This window comes from Nematolebias whitei, chromosome 3 (genome assembly GCF_014905685.2).
Source record: "Nematolebias whitei isolate Nwh7 chromosome 3, NemWhi1, whole genome shotgun sequence".
NCBI lineage: Eukaryota > Metazoa > Chordata > Actinopteri > Cyprinodontiformes > Rivulidae > Nematolebias > Nematolebias whitei.
In genome coordinates, this window is record NC_056500.1 from 27,757,895 (window position 1) to 27,777,552 (window position 19,658).

General features: G+C 40.4%; 1 protein-coding gene across 1 annotated transcript in view; it reads right to left on the reverse strand.

Moving 5' to 3' along the window:
- Positions 1-4,234: 4,234 nt before the first annotated feature.
- The window catches only part of sema6bb (sema domain, transmembrane domain (TM), and cytoplasmic domain, (semaphorin) 6Bb), a 96,293-nt gene continuing 80,869 nt past the window's right edge, over positions 4,235-19,658 (reverse strand). The window contains exon 16 of the mRNA XM_037698168.1: positions 4,235-5,173. Within this exon, the coding sequence (XP_037554096.1) occupies positions 4,275-5,173 (899 nt within the window). The 3' untranslated portion in view covers positions 4,235-4,274. The remainder of the gene's footprint in view (positions 5,174-19,658) is intronic.

Sequence of the window (19,658 nt, forward strand, 5' to 3'; positions counted from 1 at the left end):
TCAACAGAAAGAAAAATAGCATGAAAGAAATCATCAGTGCTGACTAAATACAACTAACACTTTACAAAAATGCAAATGTTGATTTCATTTTCATATTTGTGCTTGTTCCTCTCACAATGTTCTAGGATGGGCGTGATTTTGTGTTGTTAGATTCATCATGTTGGATTTATTTATTTACGTTTTACCTGGACTCTTTCTTTCAAGCACATAGGAGGGAGGATAAGCACTGCAGGGAGCTTAATGGCAGTTGTTGGCTGGGGGAGGTAGAGGGGTCACACTGCAGGGCCACACGACAAAAACAACCCCAACACACAAAGACGTGGAGTGTTCGACAAGTGCACTTACACAATGAACAAAAGTGTGCCACAAAAGAAAAGACGGGACGTTTTGTGCATGAGTGTGACAATACGTGCAGGCCGAAGGAGAAAATAAGTGTGGGTGAAAAATCTTTCCTTGCAGGGGAAAGCAATTTACCACACGAGTGACTTTGGAAACATCTAAAAAAACTGACTTTTTTGTAAACTAAATAGTTGATTTCTGCTTTTGACTCATTAAATTAACAAGAAAACCTTTGATAATGGCAAACACAATGAAACCAGGCTTCCTTTCTTTATACGTGTGCACATATATGTAATATGTATATGTGTTCTCAATCAGAGGGGCCTAAAGGAGCAAGACAAAGTGCAACTGTTAAAAGAGGAGTTATGGGAATTGCATGAGGTATGTAAAGTCGAGGGAGGTTGATAGCTTTAATAAACAGGCCTCCCTCCATGAGGTTAGTCCTGAATTCTTCAGCTGCCTCGTAATGTTGAACTAAGGTAATCAAATTGTGCAGTCGGTAAGATAACATCATGATGTACTGAATCTTTCCTCAAACCAGTCAAGAGTTGGCCTGTGTCAGGCCTGGAGCTTCGTTCCTGCACTTAATTCAATTACATTCCCAATTTGTTAAATGGTCTGCTTGCATGTGTGTGTGTGGTTAGCAAAGGGTCAAAAGGAGCTGGTTGAATGAGTAGCTCCCTCTCAGGGCCGATGTGTCTGCAGTAATCTTCTCAGGGGCACATTAGAGGGCCGGGCATGTACTTTGCTTAATCAGGCATGTTTAGCGAAACACCAGAAGAGATGCGGCGCGAGGACACGGCCGAGTGGGCTCACGGGTCGAGATGGAGAGGCCTCATTCACACACAGAAACGGCAGCACTCAGGCCATGGCAGGGGGAGATGATGGTGGGGACAGACACAGGCACCATATCCTCAACACTAATGACCTGCTTTAGGGTGGGAACGTGTAAAGACTACACGGTACTGACGTGGTTTAATGTACTGTGGTAACATCGTGTTCGCCTGCCTGACCTCCTCGTCTTATCTGACCTCTTTCATTGTCTTGTCCCGTATATTCCTCCCACTGGCTGTGTGCAACTTTTATCTTGAGCTTGCACAAAAAAAAACCCCACAAGTGTAGTTTTGAATATCTTAATAGATTTTAATGCACCTTCAATTTCTCTAATCAGAAAACAGATTGCTGCTTGAATTCTGAGATTTGTGCAGCTTTATCCAAGAGAAGGTTTTATGGCTGCTTTAGCGTCATGGACTAACTTGTCTTTACTCTCGTATCTGAAAACACACCTGCATTGTGGGAGGTTAAGGCTGGACTTCCTCTCATTGCTACTGCTTTTGTCAAAATCTTGTAAAAATGTTGTGGTTCTTGCACCTTTTCACAGCAACTGACCTTTTCTTATAAACAGGTAGTTTTGCCTAATGTAAAAAAAAAAGGAGAATCACTTGATGCTGTTACATTTTCTGTGAATGCAACCGTCGCCCAGTTGGATAGAAAACGTCACAAATCTCTGTTGATTTTTATTTATTTTTTTCACCAAAAGAAGCTAGCAGGCATATCCCCCTGGATGAACCAGACCTCCATTAAAGGTTGCCATTTTTAAGGCAGAGGCTTTTCAATTGGAAGAGTTTGTTTCTTGTGGGGAAGAAGGGATGTGAAAATAAGCAAAAAGAGCACGAAGCTTGAAACAGGCAGCTACTATTTCTGGAGTATTTGCTTTTATCTTTGTAATTGGGTCCAGCCTTCAATGACACATTGCCCAGTAAGTAAATCTGGCTCAGGTCAAGTATATGTGTTTCATTATAAAATACCATCACAGTGTCACAGGGTTGGATTTAAATTTATTGAAAATTTACCGGTGATCTTGCATTTACGTCATCTTGGTACATTCAAGTCTGCAATTTTGACTAGGAACTCCAACGCTTGCTTTGATTACCCAATCTTTAATGATCAGTTAACAGTAGAAGAAAGCATACAAAAGTTGTAATTACCAGTATCAGTACTCAAAACCAATACTTTTTACAATGACATATAGTCCAGCTGCTGCAAGATAAAAAAAACGGGTGCTGTGAAAGAACATCTATACTCTTCTAAATAAAACTTGATGGTTTGTTTCATCTTAATGGCAAAATCTAGCAACAGAAGTGAGACTCGGCGTCTTCATTTCAGCAACACTTTATGTACAATTTAAAGCTGTAACTACATTGTACAGCACAGACTGTTCCCACACACACCTCTCATGTTGTTACCAACTATTTGTAAATGTTGGGCAGAAACTGTTGGAGAACACAAAGGAGAAGAAGGATGAGAATGAGAGCGAAATGGATCAAAGCTGGATTTTTTTCTTGCACTCAGTGTGAGTAACACATTGATGTATACGAGCCCTCTCTTGCACAAGCTGGCAAACACACAAAAAACCACCACCACCTTTATGAATCCATGACCCAGATGAATTAAAGCTGAGCATATCTACATTAGAATCACAGATGGTTGAAAGCTGACAAAAACAGGAAAAAAATCAGATAATGTAGTGAAAGAAAAACTCCACACCCACATCTGTTTTCTTTTTCCAGTTTGTTTTGTTCTTGGGAAATACACTTAATAAAAGGGACAAAACCACCAGGGATGACTACGGAAACAGCTGTGCCCCAACGTTGACCCCTACCCCCCCATTCTCATCCTGGTTTCAGCAGCTCCTCTGTGCAACAAGTGATCTGCCACAGTGAGGCGGTTAAGCTCGGTTTGTATATTTTACGTGACGGCGACGGCGCTGCTGTCTTCCTCATTGAAATTCTGCTTTTCTGTGTCGGCGGGCGAGGCCTCCGACTCCGAGCTGCTATTTGTTTCTTCCTGCTTCTGGGGCACAAAGAGGCTCAGTGTCGGGCAGAGGAGACTGAATGGAGCTCCCAAGTGGCCGAGCCTCGCAGCCTTGGTCAGATTGCCAGACTGCCAGGGCTCACGTTCCCTTCGTCAAATGGGGCCCAGGGAGGCCTCGGGTCAAGTCGGGACAAAAGAACCGGCGGGGATATTGTCCTTTTTCCAGAAACTCACTTTATCAGACATCTATATGCTTTAATCACCATTAATATAACAATTATTTTTTTTTATAAAAATATCAAATGAAATTGGCTTTCTCTTCATTGTCATTTGTTTTCAGCTAATTATTGCTTTCTGTTGCTTTGTTGCGGCTCTGTAGAAGCCTGAGCCCTAATCGTTCAAACCTTTAAAACCTTTGATTGATAAACGTACAGAGCTTCAAGTAGACACAATAAAATCTCTTCTCTATAAACAATGATTTCACCAACTTCATTATTACTTCACAGTTAACACAGGACGCTGGTTGGGGTTGTTGTGGCCACACACATTCGCACTCACATACTGCATGATGATTGTTGCTGTTTTAGACGGTGCCCTCGGGCACAGCTAGAACAGTTTTGTCTCATCTAAAATCCAACATGAAAGCACATTGTCTGCTGGATACCACTGGCACGAGAAATCAAATGAGAAAGAACAAATCACTCTCGAAGATCAGTTGTCAAAATAGTGAAGAAATGGTGGAGGGAGACCTTTCACATTTGGCGCTGCAAGCAAAGGTCTTTAAAAAAATCTTCCAACTGTCTTTAAAAGATTCCTCTTTAGTTTTGACCCCTCTCTTTACTGTGTCATTTGTCCTGTGGTGATTCGTGGGCGGCACCGAGGACAGAGCAGAGGGGGACGCTGCAGGTTATGAACAGAGAAACGTCTCCAGTTTGAGATTTTTCTCTTTTCTTTCAATCCTTTGTTTCTTATTTCTTCCTGTCGCTCACTTCGGTAATCTGAACGAACATTGAATGACAGTGAGAGAGGACAGAAAGGGTAAGGTTAAACCAGGATAGTGAGTCTGCAGAGTCTTCTGTTCGTGCAAACGGGGTTTTCAGAGAGAGCCCACCTACGTCATCTCACTGGCCACTGGGGGTGTGCTCTCCCATGTTCTTCCCCAGAAGATGGCCGAACTCAGCCAGATCTCCCAGCCCCCGAGGCCCGTGCATATCAGGCCTGATGAGGCCCTGGCGCTGAGAGTGATAGGGCACTCCATTGTTGCAGTTGTAGTTGAGTGCCTCGTGACTCCAGCGAGGCTCCCCGTAGTCCATGTGTGGAGTGGGTGCAGACACCACTCTGCGCCGATCGGGCGATTCCTGTGGTGTGGCGGGGTAGATGTACTCCCCTGCTGAGTTCCTCAGGTTGCCAGAGGGACGGCTGCCACCGTGCTCCCCTCGCTGTGTGGCCAAAATCAGGTAACGCTGGCGATCTGTGTGTGGGGGCAGCACCACCTCTCCAGGGTCCTCTATTCGGACTACCCCTCCACCTCCATGCAAGAACTTGGAGCTCAGGTAGATGACAGCATTGTTGGGACAGGGGGTTCCTACAGAGGCGAGGAATGTCTGACTCTGGTCCCAGTCTGTGTCCGAGAGACACATGACTCGTTTCTGCTGCAACGGGGTCTGCTCAGGAGTAGGAAGTAAGCCTGGATCCATCTCTCCCTTGGGCCAGCCGTTGGGCATCACAAAGAGGTTATCTGCCTGAGAACGACGTCTCTCGCCTCCACTGGTTCTTGTTACACTCATCACCGACCCGCTACGGCCCTGGCCCAGCATGCTCTGCTCTTTGTCATTTTTGCGCCGGCTGCCGTTGGCTCCAGTGCCCCGGGAGTGGCGATGGCGATGGCTCATGATCCAGCAGACGGTGAGACCAGAGAGGATAGCTCCCGTGGAGAAAGCTGAAACTGCAGACACCACCAGCAGGTTTACAGACACCAGGCCGTCGGGCTCCTCGACGAAACTCTCCTGCAGCAGCATGCCTACAGATACAATCACAGAAAGTGGGGTCATGAGTCAACTGCTGCAACCATCTTAATGGCATAAGTACTTCCTGCATTTAGCATGTGCGAGTTACTATACAACCAAACAAAATTACTTCTTTTCTCTCTGCTCTTTGTGGGTGGGAATGGGAATATGCTCTCCAGCCAAGGTAGCTGTGTTTAATTGGTTTCATTACATTAAGTGGATGGTGATTTTAATGACTATAATAACTGTCTTCCTGATAGAGAATAGCCCTCCACTGTAACACGTTTCACAACATTAGCTTTACAGGGAGAGAAACTGACTAGAATTAATGCTGAGTAGTAATCACATGTTTTCATGCCATGACATTCTTTTTTTCATTTACAGTCTGTAAACTACGGTGTAGAACATCGCATTATGGATTAACATAAATCGCTTCGAACATCGCAACATTATGATATCTCCATAACTGCACTTGAGACAGTTTCACTTAAATAAAAATATGTCAGTTTAGAAAATCTACAGGAATATAAAATGACTTGTTTTTTTTTCTACATTTTAGCCTGAACAGATTTTCTTGTCATTAAGCCAAACTTTTACAAGGCTGAACATACAGCTGCGTTGCCAGGTAAACTGCACTACCATATTTTTTGGACTATAAGGCGCAATATCAATGAGTGGGTCTGTTTTCATACATAAGGTGCTTTAAGTGAAACTAAAGAGTCAGATAAGTCAAACTTTATTCAGCTCATTCACAATAACCACAATAAATCTGTTCGAGGTCAGTAAGCACAACCAGAATTAATACACAAGTCGCACCTGATTATAAGGCTCACTGTCGATTTTTGAGAAAATTAAAGGACTTAAAGTGTGCCTTAATAGTCCAAAAAATATGGTGTATCTGCAAATAGAACTACAAAACTCTTGTATTTAAGTTTAAATCGAGTATGAACACAATAAGACTTCAGCACTGGTGAATCTATTAGAAAACTGACAGTGGAAAAGTAGTTTTTTGGGCTGGTGCGAGCTCTTGGGACCAACAGCAACAAATACAATGAACCGGTGCCAAGGGAGGCAAAATGAAGAAAAGCAGATGAAATGAAAGGAAGTTACAAAGAGAAAGAGGGAGAGAAAGACTGAGAGTGGCCCAAAGCAAACTCGAGCATTTGGGGCTTTAAACAAACAGTAGTAATGGTTGTTAAATTACAACCCTGATGGTGGAAGAGGGAGACCGTCTCCACAAGGACAGGAAGATAAATCCTTTTCCACAGAAAATAAATGGATACCATTAAAAAGGAGCTGGGAAATGCACTTACGCTCTGCACACAAAAGAAAAGAGGAAACAAATAGGATGGTGAATAAAAAAGGCAAGAAAACACACAAAGTATCAAACCTTATTTTATTATCTGACAAGATCTTTTTAAAAATGAGTACAAAGGGAGCTGGTTGTGGTGAAGATCCTCTGGTATGAGACGGCCCTGTGGATAATTAATGTGACCCGTGGCTTTGTTTAGTGAAGCGTTGTGGTGCATGTCGACATCACGCTGACGAATGGCAAATTAAACCCTGTGAAGGACCGATGAACTGCTGCGCCGCACCAGAGGTGATCTCCATACATGTTAAATGTTTAATATGCACAAACAGGAAGCTAGGAGGTAATGGTGATGATACTTTATTCTCTGAGCACAAACTTACCGTTCACCTAGGAGCTATAAGTATAATGAGAAATACACACAACAGGTGTAACGGCCGCCTGCAAAGGGAAGAAGCAGCTTTGAGAAATGTAAACCTTCTCCCTCCAGTAATTTACTGTAATTATCATAGCAGCACGAAGATGTACAGTAGTCCTGCTTAGCATCACAAAACACAGCTGCATGCTGCAGCCAGAGAGAGTCCTAAAACTAAAATAAATGTAAGATTAGTAAAAAATAAATAAATACAACTCGACTTGTGAAAGGAAAAAATAATAGAAAGCCAGCAGGATTTCAAATTGTACCTAATTTATACTTCACTGGTCTTGTTATAGTTACTGCTGCTCACGCTCAATGTCTGTATTTTGTGATACATATGCACATTTTGTGTCATCCAGTTCTAATGTTAAAAATATTTGTGTTATTTTTGATCAGGACGTCTTTTATCCCCCACATTAAAAACGTTACTAGAACCACCTTCTTCCACCTGTGTAATATTGTTAAAATTAGAAATATCTTGTCCAAAAATGATGCAGAAAAACTGGTTCATGCATTTGTCACGTCTAGACTGGACTATTGCAATGGTTTGTTATCTGGGTGTCCAAAAACTTCTTTAAAAAGTCTTCAGTTGATCCAAAATGCTGCTGCCAGAGTCTTAACTGGAGTTAGTGGGAGAGATCATATCTCTCCAGTTTTAGCTTCTCTCCATTGGCTCCCTGTCAAATCCAGAACTGAATTCAAAATCTTACTTCTAACCTACAAAGCTCTCAACAACCTGGCTCCATTTTATATTACAGAGTTTATTGTTAAATATTTTCCTAACAGAGCATTTCACTCTCAGACTGCAGGTTTACTTGTGGTTCCTAGAATTTACAAAAACAGAATGGGAGGAAGATCTTTCAGTTATCAGGCTCCTCTCTTGTGGAACCACTTCCTGTTTCTGTCCATGAGGCTGACACATTGTCCAGTTTTAAAACTTTCATTTTTGATAAATCCTATAGTTAGGGTTGGCTTGGTTTCCTGAGATATCCCTGAGTTATGCTGCTATAGGCTTTGATTGGAGAACAAATTGACCACATTTCCTCACTCTGCTGCCGTCATCACTTGCTCTACGCTACCTGTTTGTATTCGTAATTATTTCTATCATTAACATGCAAGATTTTTTTTTTAAACTTTCCTCCAATAGAAAATACATCTGGACCTGTCATTTTGTGTCTGTCTGTCTCTCCTTCTTGTCCTCTCCAACTCCAGCCAGTCGAAGCCGACTGCTTTTTGTCCTGAGCCTGGTCCGCTGGAGGTTTCTTCCTGTTAAAAGAGAGTTTTTCCTTTCCACTGTTGCCTTTGTGCTTCCTCAGGATGGGAGACTGCGACGACAAAGAGAAGATTCAACGCAATCTGCTGGCTTCCTTAGATGGAGAACTTTAAGTAATTATCTTTCTGTATGTGAATGTTTTTTGTATAGTGCACTGAGGCAGCTTTGTTGTGACTTGGCCCTATATAAATGAACTGAACTGAATTGAATGGATGCATTGTGGTCTAAATAGGTTTGTGCCTACTTCTGGTTCTTTAACATCTGATCAATTTGTATTTGCTGTTAGTGCATATTTGTTACCATCACAGAATATGGCTTTCTTATTCGATGAAATGTGGATAGAAATGATTGTTAAGTTTGATTTTTCATCTTTGTGTTCACTTGTATCAAAGGCTGGAGTGGACCCACACCTGTTCTAAACAGCGTTCATATCTACCTTTCTTTCAGCCATGCTCTATGATCATTTAGACACCTGGCAGCATTGCACATTGAGGATGTGTCGCTCTCACAACATAAAACATCAATTAAACTATTTACATATTTGTTTAAAAGTCAATAAAAAATAATATGTAAAGAACAAAACACTATGTTGATCGCTGAATTTGAATATCGACAATTGCCACAAACTTTTTTAAGCGGATGTGCTCAATTCTTTGCATGTACATAAGTAATTGTTAAAATATAAGGTATTAGGATGAATATTATTGAAAATAAAACAAAAACAAAGTAACTCTGGTGTTAAAAAAAAAAATCATTTTTCATCACTTTCATCAATGTTTTTGTTAAATAAAAAGAGGTCTGTTTTAGAGCTCTAAAGTTGTGTGAACCTGAGCAAAACCCCCAAAACTAAACTAAAAGTATGTAAAGCAAAACTAAATCATATCAGAGCGAGTTTAAATACGTAAATAAACAAACAAATTGGTAAATTTGTCTAGATGTTGGTTTCATTATTTAAATGTGAAATTCAGACACAAAAATAATTAATTAAAACAAAATTACATTCTTAAAATACACAAAATAAAATCAACAACAAAAATAAAAATAAAAGTTTTTCTGGAATTACAGAAAAAAAAAAGTTGTCTCTTTAATTTTTTTATTTATTTATTTGTGATGAAAGGCCTGAATTTTTGTTTCCATCCTGTCCACGTGTTAACATTTGTTAATTGGTAATACAAAGTAAAAAGAAAAAAATACGCTGGAAGCAGATCGTCTCGTAAAATGTTTACTTGCCTTCAGCCATAAAATCCAAAAACACTGGACCAATTTCAGCACTAATTAAGACTGAAGGGATGACTTTTATTGTTTGCCTTTATGAGAACATCAATATTTAGGCCAAAACTCATAAAACCTCCTTCAATTGTTGTTGATGAGTATTCATATAACGGTACATGACAACATAAATGATTAGTGGCGTGAACAAAATGAAGCTTGTCTGTATTTTTCCTGTATACAAGTTTGTTGCGGAGCTCCATTTCTTAATTTCAGCTGCATAAATGCCCTTTAATTGTCGAGCTAACAACAGACAGATGTTTATTAAGCCAATAACCAATCTGACATAAAAGATCCTCAACACTATGCACATCTATACCGCCAACAAGTTTTTGTTTCCATCGATCAAGACCTGCTGTTAATCAGCCGGTGGATCAATCTCCTTCCTGCTGCTAATTAGCCCTTTATCAAATCACTCAGTCAGAGTCTAGTGACACTCGGGCTGCACTGCATACTATGGGGCAGCTGTGGCTGAGTGGTTAGAGCAGTCGTCCTCCAATGCAAGAGTTGGGGGTTCAGCAGTCACATGATGAAGTGTCCCTGGGCAAGACACTGAACCCCCTCATTGCCTCCGGTGTGTGTCCCATCAGTGCATGAATGTGATAAAGCTCTGATAGAATGATTTGTTCTATTAGCTTTGCATAGATCTAGTAGAGTGCTGTATGAATGGGTAAATGAGGACACAGGTTGTAGTGTAAACCGTTTGGAGTGTCTTGATGAGATAAAGTCGCTATATAAGTACAGTCCATTTACTGTTACCGTATGTGACATGTAGATATTAGTTCAGTTTACTAGTACAGAAATATTTTCCAGTATTTCTGATCACATTTGTTCAGAAGACTGAGGTTAACATTATTTACATGAACACCCCTACAAGAACCCTGCAGATGTTGGATGCTGTCTATCATGGTGTGCTAAGATTCATAACTGGCTGTAACTACCATACCCACCACTGCACCCTGTATTCACTGGTTAACTGGACATCATTAACTTCACGCAGACTCTCTCACTGGTACATTTTCATCTTTAAATCACTTCTTGGTCTGCTGCCTTCATACATCTCCTCCTGCATGTCTCGGCGTGAGTGCAGCTACAGCGTGCGCTCTCAGGACATTATTACCTGCAGTGTTCCCTCAGTGCAGACTGAACTAGGCAAAAGGGCCTTCTCCTACTCCGCTCCTGTTTCCTGGAATATTTTGCAAAAAGATCTGAAGCTCTCGATCTTGACAAATGGCTTCAAACATCTGTTAAGTTCATGAAAAAAAACAATGCAGACATGTTCCTGTTTTTAGTTTTCTACACTGCCTTATAATATAGCTGTTTTTTTTGTTACTTTTATAAAATATAATTTTATTTTCATTTGTTATTCTCAATTTGTCCACTGTTGTCATCACTCTTTCTTAAAATCAGGTCTCTCTTGTAAATGAGTCCCCGAGGCTCAATGTGATTAACCTGTATAAATAAAGGTTGAATGAATGAACATTGAATCAAACTTTTCATTCCTTTTTGTTTGAAGCTTGACTCCCTCATACCCCCCCCCCCCCCAATATGTTCATCCACTGCTTCTGAATGTTAATTCTGTTCAAATTTGAGTGAAGTCATTGCATATGGTTTTAGTATATGCATTTTTTTTCTTCCAAGTATGTATTTAACTATTAAGATTTATGGTGGCTCTCTCTGATTGGGTATTAAAACTTGTTTACTCAGTAAGTTAAAACTGCTCCGAGCACAGATGGCAGCTTATAATTTAAATCCCACTAACAGATCTTCTCACTTCATTCCCTCCTGTCACGCAGCCAACGCTGATGTCCTTTAAGAATAAAAGTTTTCATTTAGGCATCCAAACTCTTCTGCTTTTATTCAATTTACCTGCTTTACTGCATGTTATTCCTTTTTGTTCCTTCAACATATTGTTTGAATCAATCACCGGTCAGTGTCTTGTTACATTAAATCCCATTTTTACAATCCGTTGTGCTGTTCAGAGAGTCTGTTTGAGTTATTTTAAAGTCCCTCTTCTCAGTAAAGAGGGTGTTCTCGGGGTCACAGCTGTATTGGGGAAAAAGCTATTTGAAAGTTACAATCATGTTCACACAGACACACACACACACATGAAGCACACAGGTTGTATAAAATGATCGACTGCAGCCTTGATCACTTCTTAAACAAAAACCAAGAGCTCCAACCACAGAACCAAATTAGACACAATTCATTCAACCGCAAACGTTGAGTTTCACACGCATCACATCTGGAAATATTCCGGCTGCAGCGCTTGCTCTCTGACATTTATCTCTGCTGTAGTTCAGGGTTGCAGTGTGGCACTTCAGATTAAACTCTGCATGCTGCAATAATACTGCTGTCATACTCCTGCAGCAGCAGCGGCCTTGACAGGTTTGTGTGTTAGCGCGGTGCGGCTGTGCGTTCTGACTCTTTATCTGCACAATGGAGACACACTAAATACGGCTTCCTCAGCTCTTTCTGTTGAACTCAGAGTAATTATTTTTGCCGGTTCGCATTTGCCCACACTTGTGTCTTTTTTGGATGCACAACATCTAGACAGTTTTAAGCTGGTGGGGAAAAAGGATTAAGATAAGGATGAAAGGGTAGAAAGATAAATGTTTTTTAGTTTGTGTGTGTTTCAGTGGCAGGTTGTTCTGCATCCTTCCAGGGGGGACAATGAAAACAGATGCTTGAGCATGTCCTCCCTTCAACTCCTTCCTTCTTCTCCTCATCCTGCCTCACTTATTAAAGCTTAATAGAAGCCAACAGGCTGCCTGTCTGCTCAACGAGCACTGAGCTGCTTGTCTCTCGGCTTCCAGCTCCAATTACGGCCTAGCTAGGAGAGGAAAGGAGACAAAATAGGAGACACAAAGGAGTTGAGAGAGCAAAAGAGTGAGTTGAAGAAGAAAAAAAAATACAGGAAAAAGCGGGAAATGGGCGATGATTAAAACAGTGATGTTCGCAACAGGTAACTGTGAAATGTAAAAGGGTAAAGAAGCTCACATAGCTTCATTCTTCTGTTCCTCCTCACGTCACACTGTCCTTCCCTTCCTCTGATACTCTTGTTAGCTGCTAATCCCCTCCAGATATCCCCTCCTGGCTTGTGCTGCTCACTGTTTCGGCACCAAGAGTGTTGGCATGATTCAAATACAAAATTCAGAGGAGAAGAGAGAAGCTTTTGCACTTTTAGAAACAAAAAGTTGTATCTTGGGAATAAAAGCGATGATGCTGCTTGTTGAACACTGAGTGTTTTTAGGGGTGTGTGTGCATATGCAACTCTACCTTGATATTTTTCAGTTTGTTCTATGGTTGTGGTTTTTTTGAATGACTCTCAGCTGCTAACACACTAAATTTTAGCTCATTATCTGTAAGATTGACTGGTTTAAAATTATCCTCCCCCCCCCCCCCCCACAAGAATTAGGTGGCTGCGATGGCCAACTTAAATGTGATTGACTACAAAAGTGTATCCGTTATGAAAGTCCATCCACTGATGACTTTCTGAAAAATTAATTAAAATCTATGTAATGGGGGCAGAATAAACTCTGCAAAAGTAAATATCCTACCTAAATTTTTATATCTGTTTCAGAATCTGTCCATCTTTCTTACTAAATCATTTTTTACCGATCTGAACTGCCAGATATCAGCATTTGTTTGGAATAAAATGCATCCACGGATTGCCATTTGCCCCGCAGACTTGGAGGCATGTCACTTCCTAACTTCATGCACGATTACTGGGCAGCTAATAGCAGAGCTCTTCTATTCTGGTTGGGTAAGGACGCCCCTTCTCCTAGTTGGGTGGCCTTGGAAAGAGCATCAATTAGATCCAGTTCTCCTTCTGCATTACTCTGCTCTTGACTGCCCTTTAAACAATCAATATCAACCTACACTTTTAACCCAATTGTGATCTGGGCGGTTAAGATCTTGAATAAGTTCAGGAGGGTATTTAACTCTACAGAGTTACTGTTTGTGGCACCTGTGTCAAATAATCCTATGTTTACTCCCTCAGTAAAGCTTTTGACACCTGGGTCTTGATGGGAGGGCACTCACTGTGTAATCTCTACGATGATGGTAGATTTGCCTCTTTTGAGCAGCTGGTACAGAAGTTCAATATTCACAAGTCACAGTTTTTCAGATATTTGCAGCTGAGACATTTTGTGTGATCTAACTCTGATTGTTTTCCTTTGTACCCTTCTAAACATTTTGCAGTTACGATTTTGGAATGTAGGTCTGATACCAAGGGGGCCCCTTGTAAGATCTATACACTGCTCATTTCATACCATGAGACCAGTTTGGACTCCCTTAAACTGAAATGGGAAGCAGACTTGGAGGAATCCATACCAGACTCAATCTGGAACAGGATCATTAAGAACATTTACTTGTCTTCAATCTGTTTGAGACATGTTGTAATTCAATTCCATGTAGTGCACCGGCTGCACTGGTCCCAAGACAAGTTGTCCAAGATCAAAGCTGACCTGGACCCCGCATGTGATCATTGTAAACAAACTCCAGCTACACTCTTGCATACATTCTGGACCTGTCCCAAACTACAGACCTTTTGACAAACTATTTTTGACACTTTCTCTGGGATATGTGGCAAAACTGTACACCCATCACCACTCATCTCATTGTGCAGAGTGGTCCCTGTGGATACGTCCTTCAGCAAATACGAGAAGGATGTGATTGCTTTTGGCACGCTTTAGGGCAGGAGACTTGTTTTGTGCAATTGAAAGAACCCACACCCCCCAGTATATGTACATTGGATAAGAGAAGTGATGTATCATATCTATCTAGAAAAAATAAGATATACCCTGAAGGGTTCTGTTAAGAGATTTTGGGACACGTGGCAGCCCTCTATGTTGTATGTTAAAAACTTGTCAATGCCTGTGTAATTCATTTTAATTCATTTATGTATGTGACTGATCTGGTGAGGGAGGGAAGGAGTGGGAGGTTTTTTTTTCCTGTTTTATGTTCTTTCTGTTTTATATGTTTAAAATGAAAAACTAGTAAAAAAACTGATTAAAAAATATATGAAGTGGTTTGTGAGTTATTTTGCTAACAAACAAACATGAATAGGTAATGGTAAAGTTTAAAAAAGATAACGCAAATTAAGTTAGCAGGAATGACTTTCGGCTTGCACTACACGGATTTCTGCTCAATAATTGTAAAATAGACTGAGTTATAGACATTTTGTTTTTTTTTCTAAAAGCAGAGGTGAAAGAAGGGAAGTGAAATTATTTTTACATACATGATGATTTTATTATGTATCCTCAAGATAATTTCAGTCTGCAACAACTTGGATTCTGTTTTTATTGTTCTGGTCATTGTTTCAGAGAATAAAATAATGTTAATGTCAAAAGCTAATGGCAAAATTTTTACACTAATTTTGCATGATCAGTTAAAGCTCAAGGAGATCAGTATTAGTTACTAATCTCAAATTTTAGTTCAATATCTGCACAACTGACTGGGTGTACAGTAGTCCCTCGCTACTTTGCGGTTCGACTTTCGCAGACTCGCTCATTCGCAGTTTTTCAACGATTGTCAACTTTAATATTACTCACGTGATTCGTACAGTATGGAATAAAAAGTTAATGAAAAAAAAAACTTTGGACAGACGCCGTCATTGTGTAGTTTTTTTAAATAAGCTTACACTTTAATGCCAGTCAAAAAAGAACTACACTACCCAGAAGCCAACAGTGCATCCGGCCACTGCATTCTGCCAAAATGGAGGGAAAGTTTTGCAACACAAAGCCAGAAGTAACAATCTCTCAATGAAACTCACAGAACTGGCAGGAAATAATCCTGAAGCTTCCTGAAGCTCAATTATCCACGTGCACATCAACCTGGATGGGGAGGTGGGCTTCGTCGCTGCACGGTAGGTCTGCAGAACCAGAATTGAGCCCGACCGGAACCGTGCTGCTGTTCTGCAGAGCTGGTGAGTAAAACTTTGCAGTACTGTACATTACATATACGTATGTCGTTAAAATTACGTAGGTTTAAGAGTTTAGAACATTGCAAGAGTGTGGGAAGAATTTATAAAGCCATAAAATATATAAATACTAAAATAATTATAGTGTTCCTGCATTGTGGGTTTTCATCTATCATGGAGGTGTTTGAAACGTAACCCCCGCGATAATCGAGGAACTACTGTAGCCATTTTTGCGTTAGTTAAGATTGCTTTGTTGTGGCAGCCATCTTAAATTGAGCTGACGATGTACAACTAATGTTTACTTCCTGACAGTTTCATGAAAATGTATTCAATGATTCATGAGATATTTTGCTAACAGTAAAGACAAACACACACAGACGTGGTCATAAATATTGTCGGTCTGCCTTTACCTTCGGCAGTGTGCGATAATAAATTAAGAGAACCAACACCTGCTTTGGCATCCATTACTGTGTGAAGGTCTCGGCCCTGTAAGATGCTAACTAATTAATTTGGGAGTCGTTTGGAGGCTGCCCATGGTTCGATAAGTTTCTTAATCAAAAGTCGAGCCAAGAAACTTTTCTCGCAGTTTGAGAGCTGGAGTAGATGTATTAGAAATACAGCACATCAAACTAGAACAAAGAGATTTCCCAGCTTCCCAGTGGACCTGCTGATGGTACGAGCGCACAGTTCTAAGCTGGATAGGTTACGGCTGTGCGAGGGAACAGCCAGTGATCTGACGAGCTTTCATCTCCAGAATCCATCTTTTCTCTGCTTAAAGTTAGTGTGTAAAATGGGGGGGTGCGCACGTGTCCAAGCATGTGCACTATGCTGTGATTTTGTTTGTGCAGATTTATGAATGCATGTGTGTTAATAAGAAAATGCCCGCACTACTTGCCATCATGGCTGAGTGACTCTGCTCATTATTCTCTTTTCTTTTCCCGCAGTTGAAAGACTGCAGGCACTATTTAGCTGCTAGATTTCTGCACTTTCCCCTGCCCACCACCTCCTGGCTTTTTTTTCATTTTCAGCCATGCAAATACCTTTCATTTCCACTGCCGTGTTTCTTTCTGTGTCACACACAAACAGTGCACCTCACGTTGCGAGCTGTCAAACTGAAATCCACATGTATTATTCAGGCACAGAGGCAAACTAAGACAGAAAGGATGTGTATTCCTTACTTGGACTAAACCTTGATGCTCGTAAACTGTAAACTGTGTTTACTCATGGGATGACTGTAAAACCGTTGGCAGTCCTTCCCTCGTGGTGCCTTTTAAAGAGTCTGGCTATGAAAAGTTGCTGGAGAATTCTGCGTGACGGAGGAAAAATAAGGTTAGGGGAAAAAATGTATTTCAGCTGTGTATCCTGAGGGGCTGTCAGAGGCATTGCACTTGGCTGATCAATATGTTAAAACATTTATGGACCCCTGCCATGTGTTTGTAATTAAAATTCCATAAAATGAACACAAAAATAACTCTTGATGGATTTGGGTCTTGGACTGGGTTTACTAGGATGGACAAATCAGGCCCAGAGTCAAGGTCTGCAGCTGATTAATTGCTCGACTCCCATTCCTCTTCCTTCAGTTTATTTAGCTCCAGCACAACCTCATTTTAATTCACTCTCATTTTGGTTTCCTTTTTGTGCCCGAGTACAAAGATTTCTGTGCAGGTAAGTGAAGTAAATGATTTGCTTCAGGAAAGGCTGTGTGTTAAAATCATCAGAGTGGGGTCGACTCCCTCTGCTGCCATGCAATCAAAAGCTTTTTTTTTTTCCATAAGTGTTTTTCACTGCCTAAGCTGCAACCAGTAATGTTCATTTCAAATTTTTTATGAGAATACATTTTTTGTGTGTGTACATTTTAATTAGATCAACATTTAGTAAAGATCAGCTGACAGGATGAGTCTGCTAGCATGTTTCACGTGCACCTAATTCAAAATCCAATCCAAACAAAGCAGCTGGGCTGTGACGGACACCGTGCTGAATTAAATTGTTCTGCATTTACTCTAACAACATCTGAGTTGCAATTATGGCTGCACCAGTTCATGAGCTAGTGACTGGAATTATAGTAGTCCCTCATTTATCATGGGGTTTAGGGGACCACGCCCCTCGCGATTAATGAAAAACCGTGAAGTAGGGACACAGTAGTTCAAGTTCAAGTTTCACTCCCAATCTCCCTCCATTTAAATTTAAATACTGTAATATTTTAAATAAACAATCTATTTAAAATATTACAGTATTTAAAATGTAGAGAAGAGAGGGGCAGCAGGAGCAGCACAGAACAGAAATGTACTCCTTGATCAATTACAGTGAAACAACTGAACATAGAAGTTCTAAAATAATTAAAACTAACGTTCAACACTTTTATATTTTGTGATTATGACGATTTTACCTTGTGGCATACTTTGAATTTTAAGTTGGAAGACAAAAGTAGAGCTGTGCAGCTGGACATCAAAGGGTTAACCCTTCATAAAGCTGCAGCAGGAGAAATGTGGGCGTGGCAGAGAGCCGCAGGTGGCAGAGAGCGGATATCATGACAGGCTGCAGAGAGAGCTTCTCTCTGCACCCGTGGGCTGCACACAGGTGCAGCAGGTGCTAAAGCATTTAAAATAATTTATTTTAAATAAACAATCCATGCTGCTCATGCAGCTCATCCATCAATCAGCCAATTGTGTGTCATGTCCACTTTTACTTTGAAAAACCACGAAAGAGCAACTCCACGAAAGTCGAATTGTGAAGTAGCGAGGGAGTACCGTAGTTGATTTTCAGCTTGTCCAGCCTGAACAGTGCAGTCAATGTGAAACATTTTTTAAAAATAAATTAAAAAAAGAAAAAAGTATCTGGTCTGTGACCTCACCATAGCTAACCTGTTAATTTGCATAGTGGCATGGCTTTGATGTGCAAGTTGTTTTTCAGTGTAAAGAAGATTTTAAGTTAGACATTTGAAATGTGACTGAACCACCTTTAGCAGCAATAACCTGAAGTACTTTTTTTCTTTCTGTATAACGTCAAGTCTTTCACATGAACAAAAGAGACAGGGCAGAACTCTGCTGGGCTGAGGAGTAGAGCAATCCATTAAAAGTGTGTCACCCTTGTGTCATTTACGATATAGTCCCCCAGTAATAAAGCTGTTTGTTGTTGCTTAAAAATGAGCAAAAAGGTTTCTACCCTCATGAAACTGTTGAATATTATAAATGAGTTGTTGTTTCACTTATGACTAAATACTTTTTTATACAGATCAGTTGAAGATCGACTCAGTCACTGCAGGTAAAACAAGCCCAAATCATCATCACTCCTACACTGTGCTCCACACTTGATGTGAGGTTATTGTTCTGATATGCTGTGTCTGGTAAACAACTTTTCAGTTTCATCTCCTCAGCAAATATTGTTTCCTGGGGTTCATTCATTCAGACGCAGTTTTACAAACGTGTCATGCTGCAATAACCTCTTTAGGGTAAAAGACATTTTCCTGGCAACCCCGTCAAACAAGCCATACAATTTTTACTATTTTTATGACTTTATTGTCATGAACTTTAACCTTTAACCTGCTAACAGAGGTCTCCAGATGATGGTTTTGGAATTTATTTTACATTTTTTTTCCTGAACAATGCTCATCTCATGGGGTGATTTTGCTGGGATGTCTAGTCCTCAGAGGATTGTCAGCTGTTTTAAATGCTTTCCACCAGTGAATTTTCTTGCTCATGGCAGAATGATGGACTCCAGATTCAGCTTTCACCATTCCCTCAATGGTGGGTTGCAACAGTTGCTTCTCTAAGGTCACTGCTGATGTCATTTCTACATGGCAACACACACACCTGTGTTCTCCAGAGCAGAAAACAGCTAAAACTCCTGCTTTTATAGGTGTTCACACTCAAGTAAATATAGTTGTTTTATTACTGTAGACATTATGATCACAGTCAAATTCTAAAATAAACCTGTAAATAAAAAAAATGCATGTTTGATAAAGTTTTTTTTTTAGATAAATCTGAACAACTGTTTACAGTATCAGAGCTTTACAAACATTGGAACATAAAACTGGAGAGGAACAATGTGATCGGTACATGTCTGGTTGCAACACTGGCTGCATTTGTGTTTGGTTATTGTGATTTTTGTTTTAGATGCAACACCAGCAGCAACAATAAATAAACACAAACAGGATGCCGCTAATGAAATGGCAATAAGTTCCTCGTGGGATCTAACATCTGCCCGAGGGATTCACATTTCTAATTCCCAACTCAAGAACTGGGCCATAACAGTTTAATCTCTCTCACTTGTTACATCTTTTTTTTAACATCACAGCTGCATGCAATACC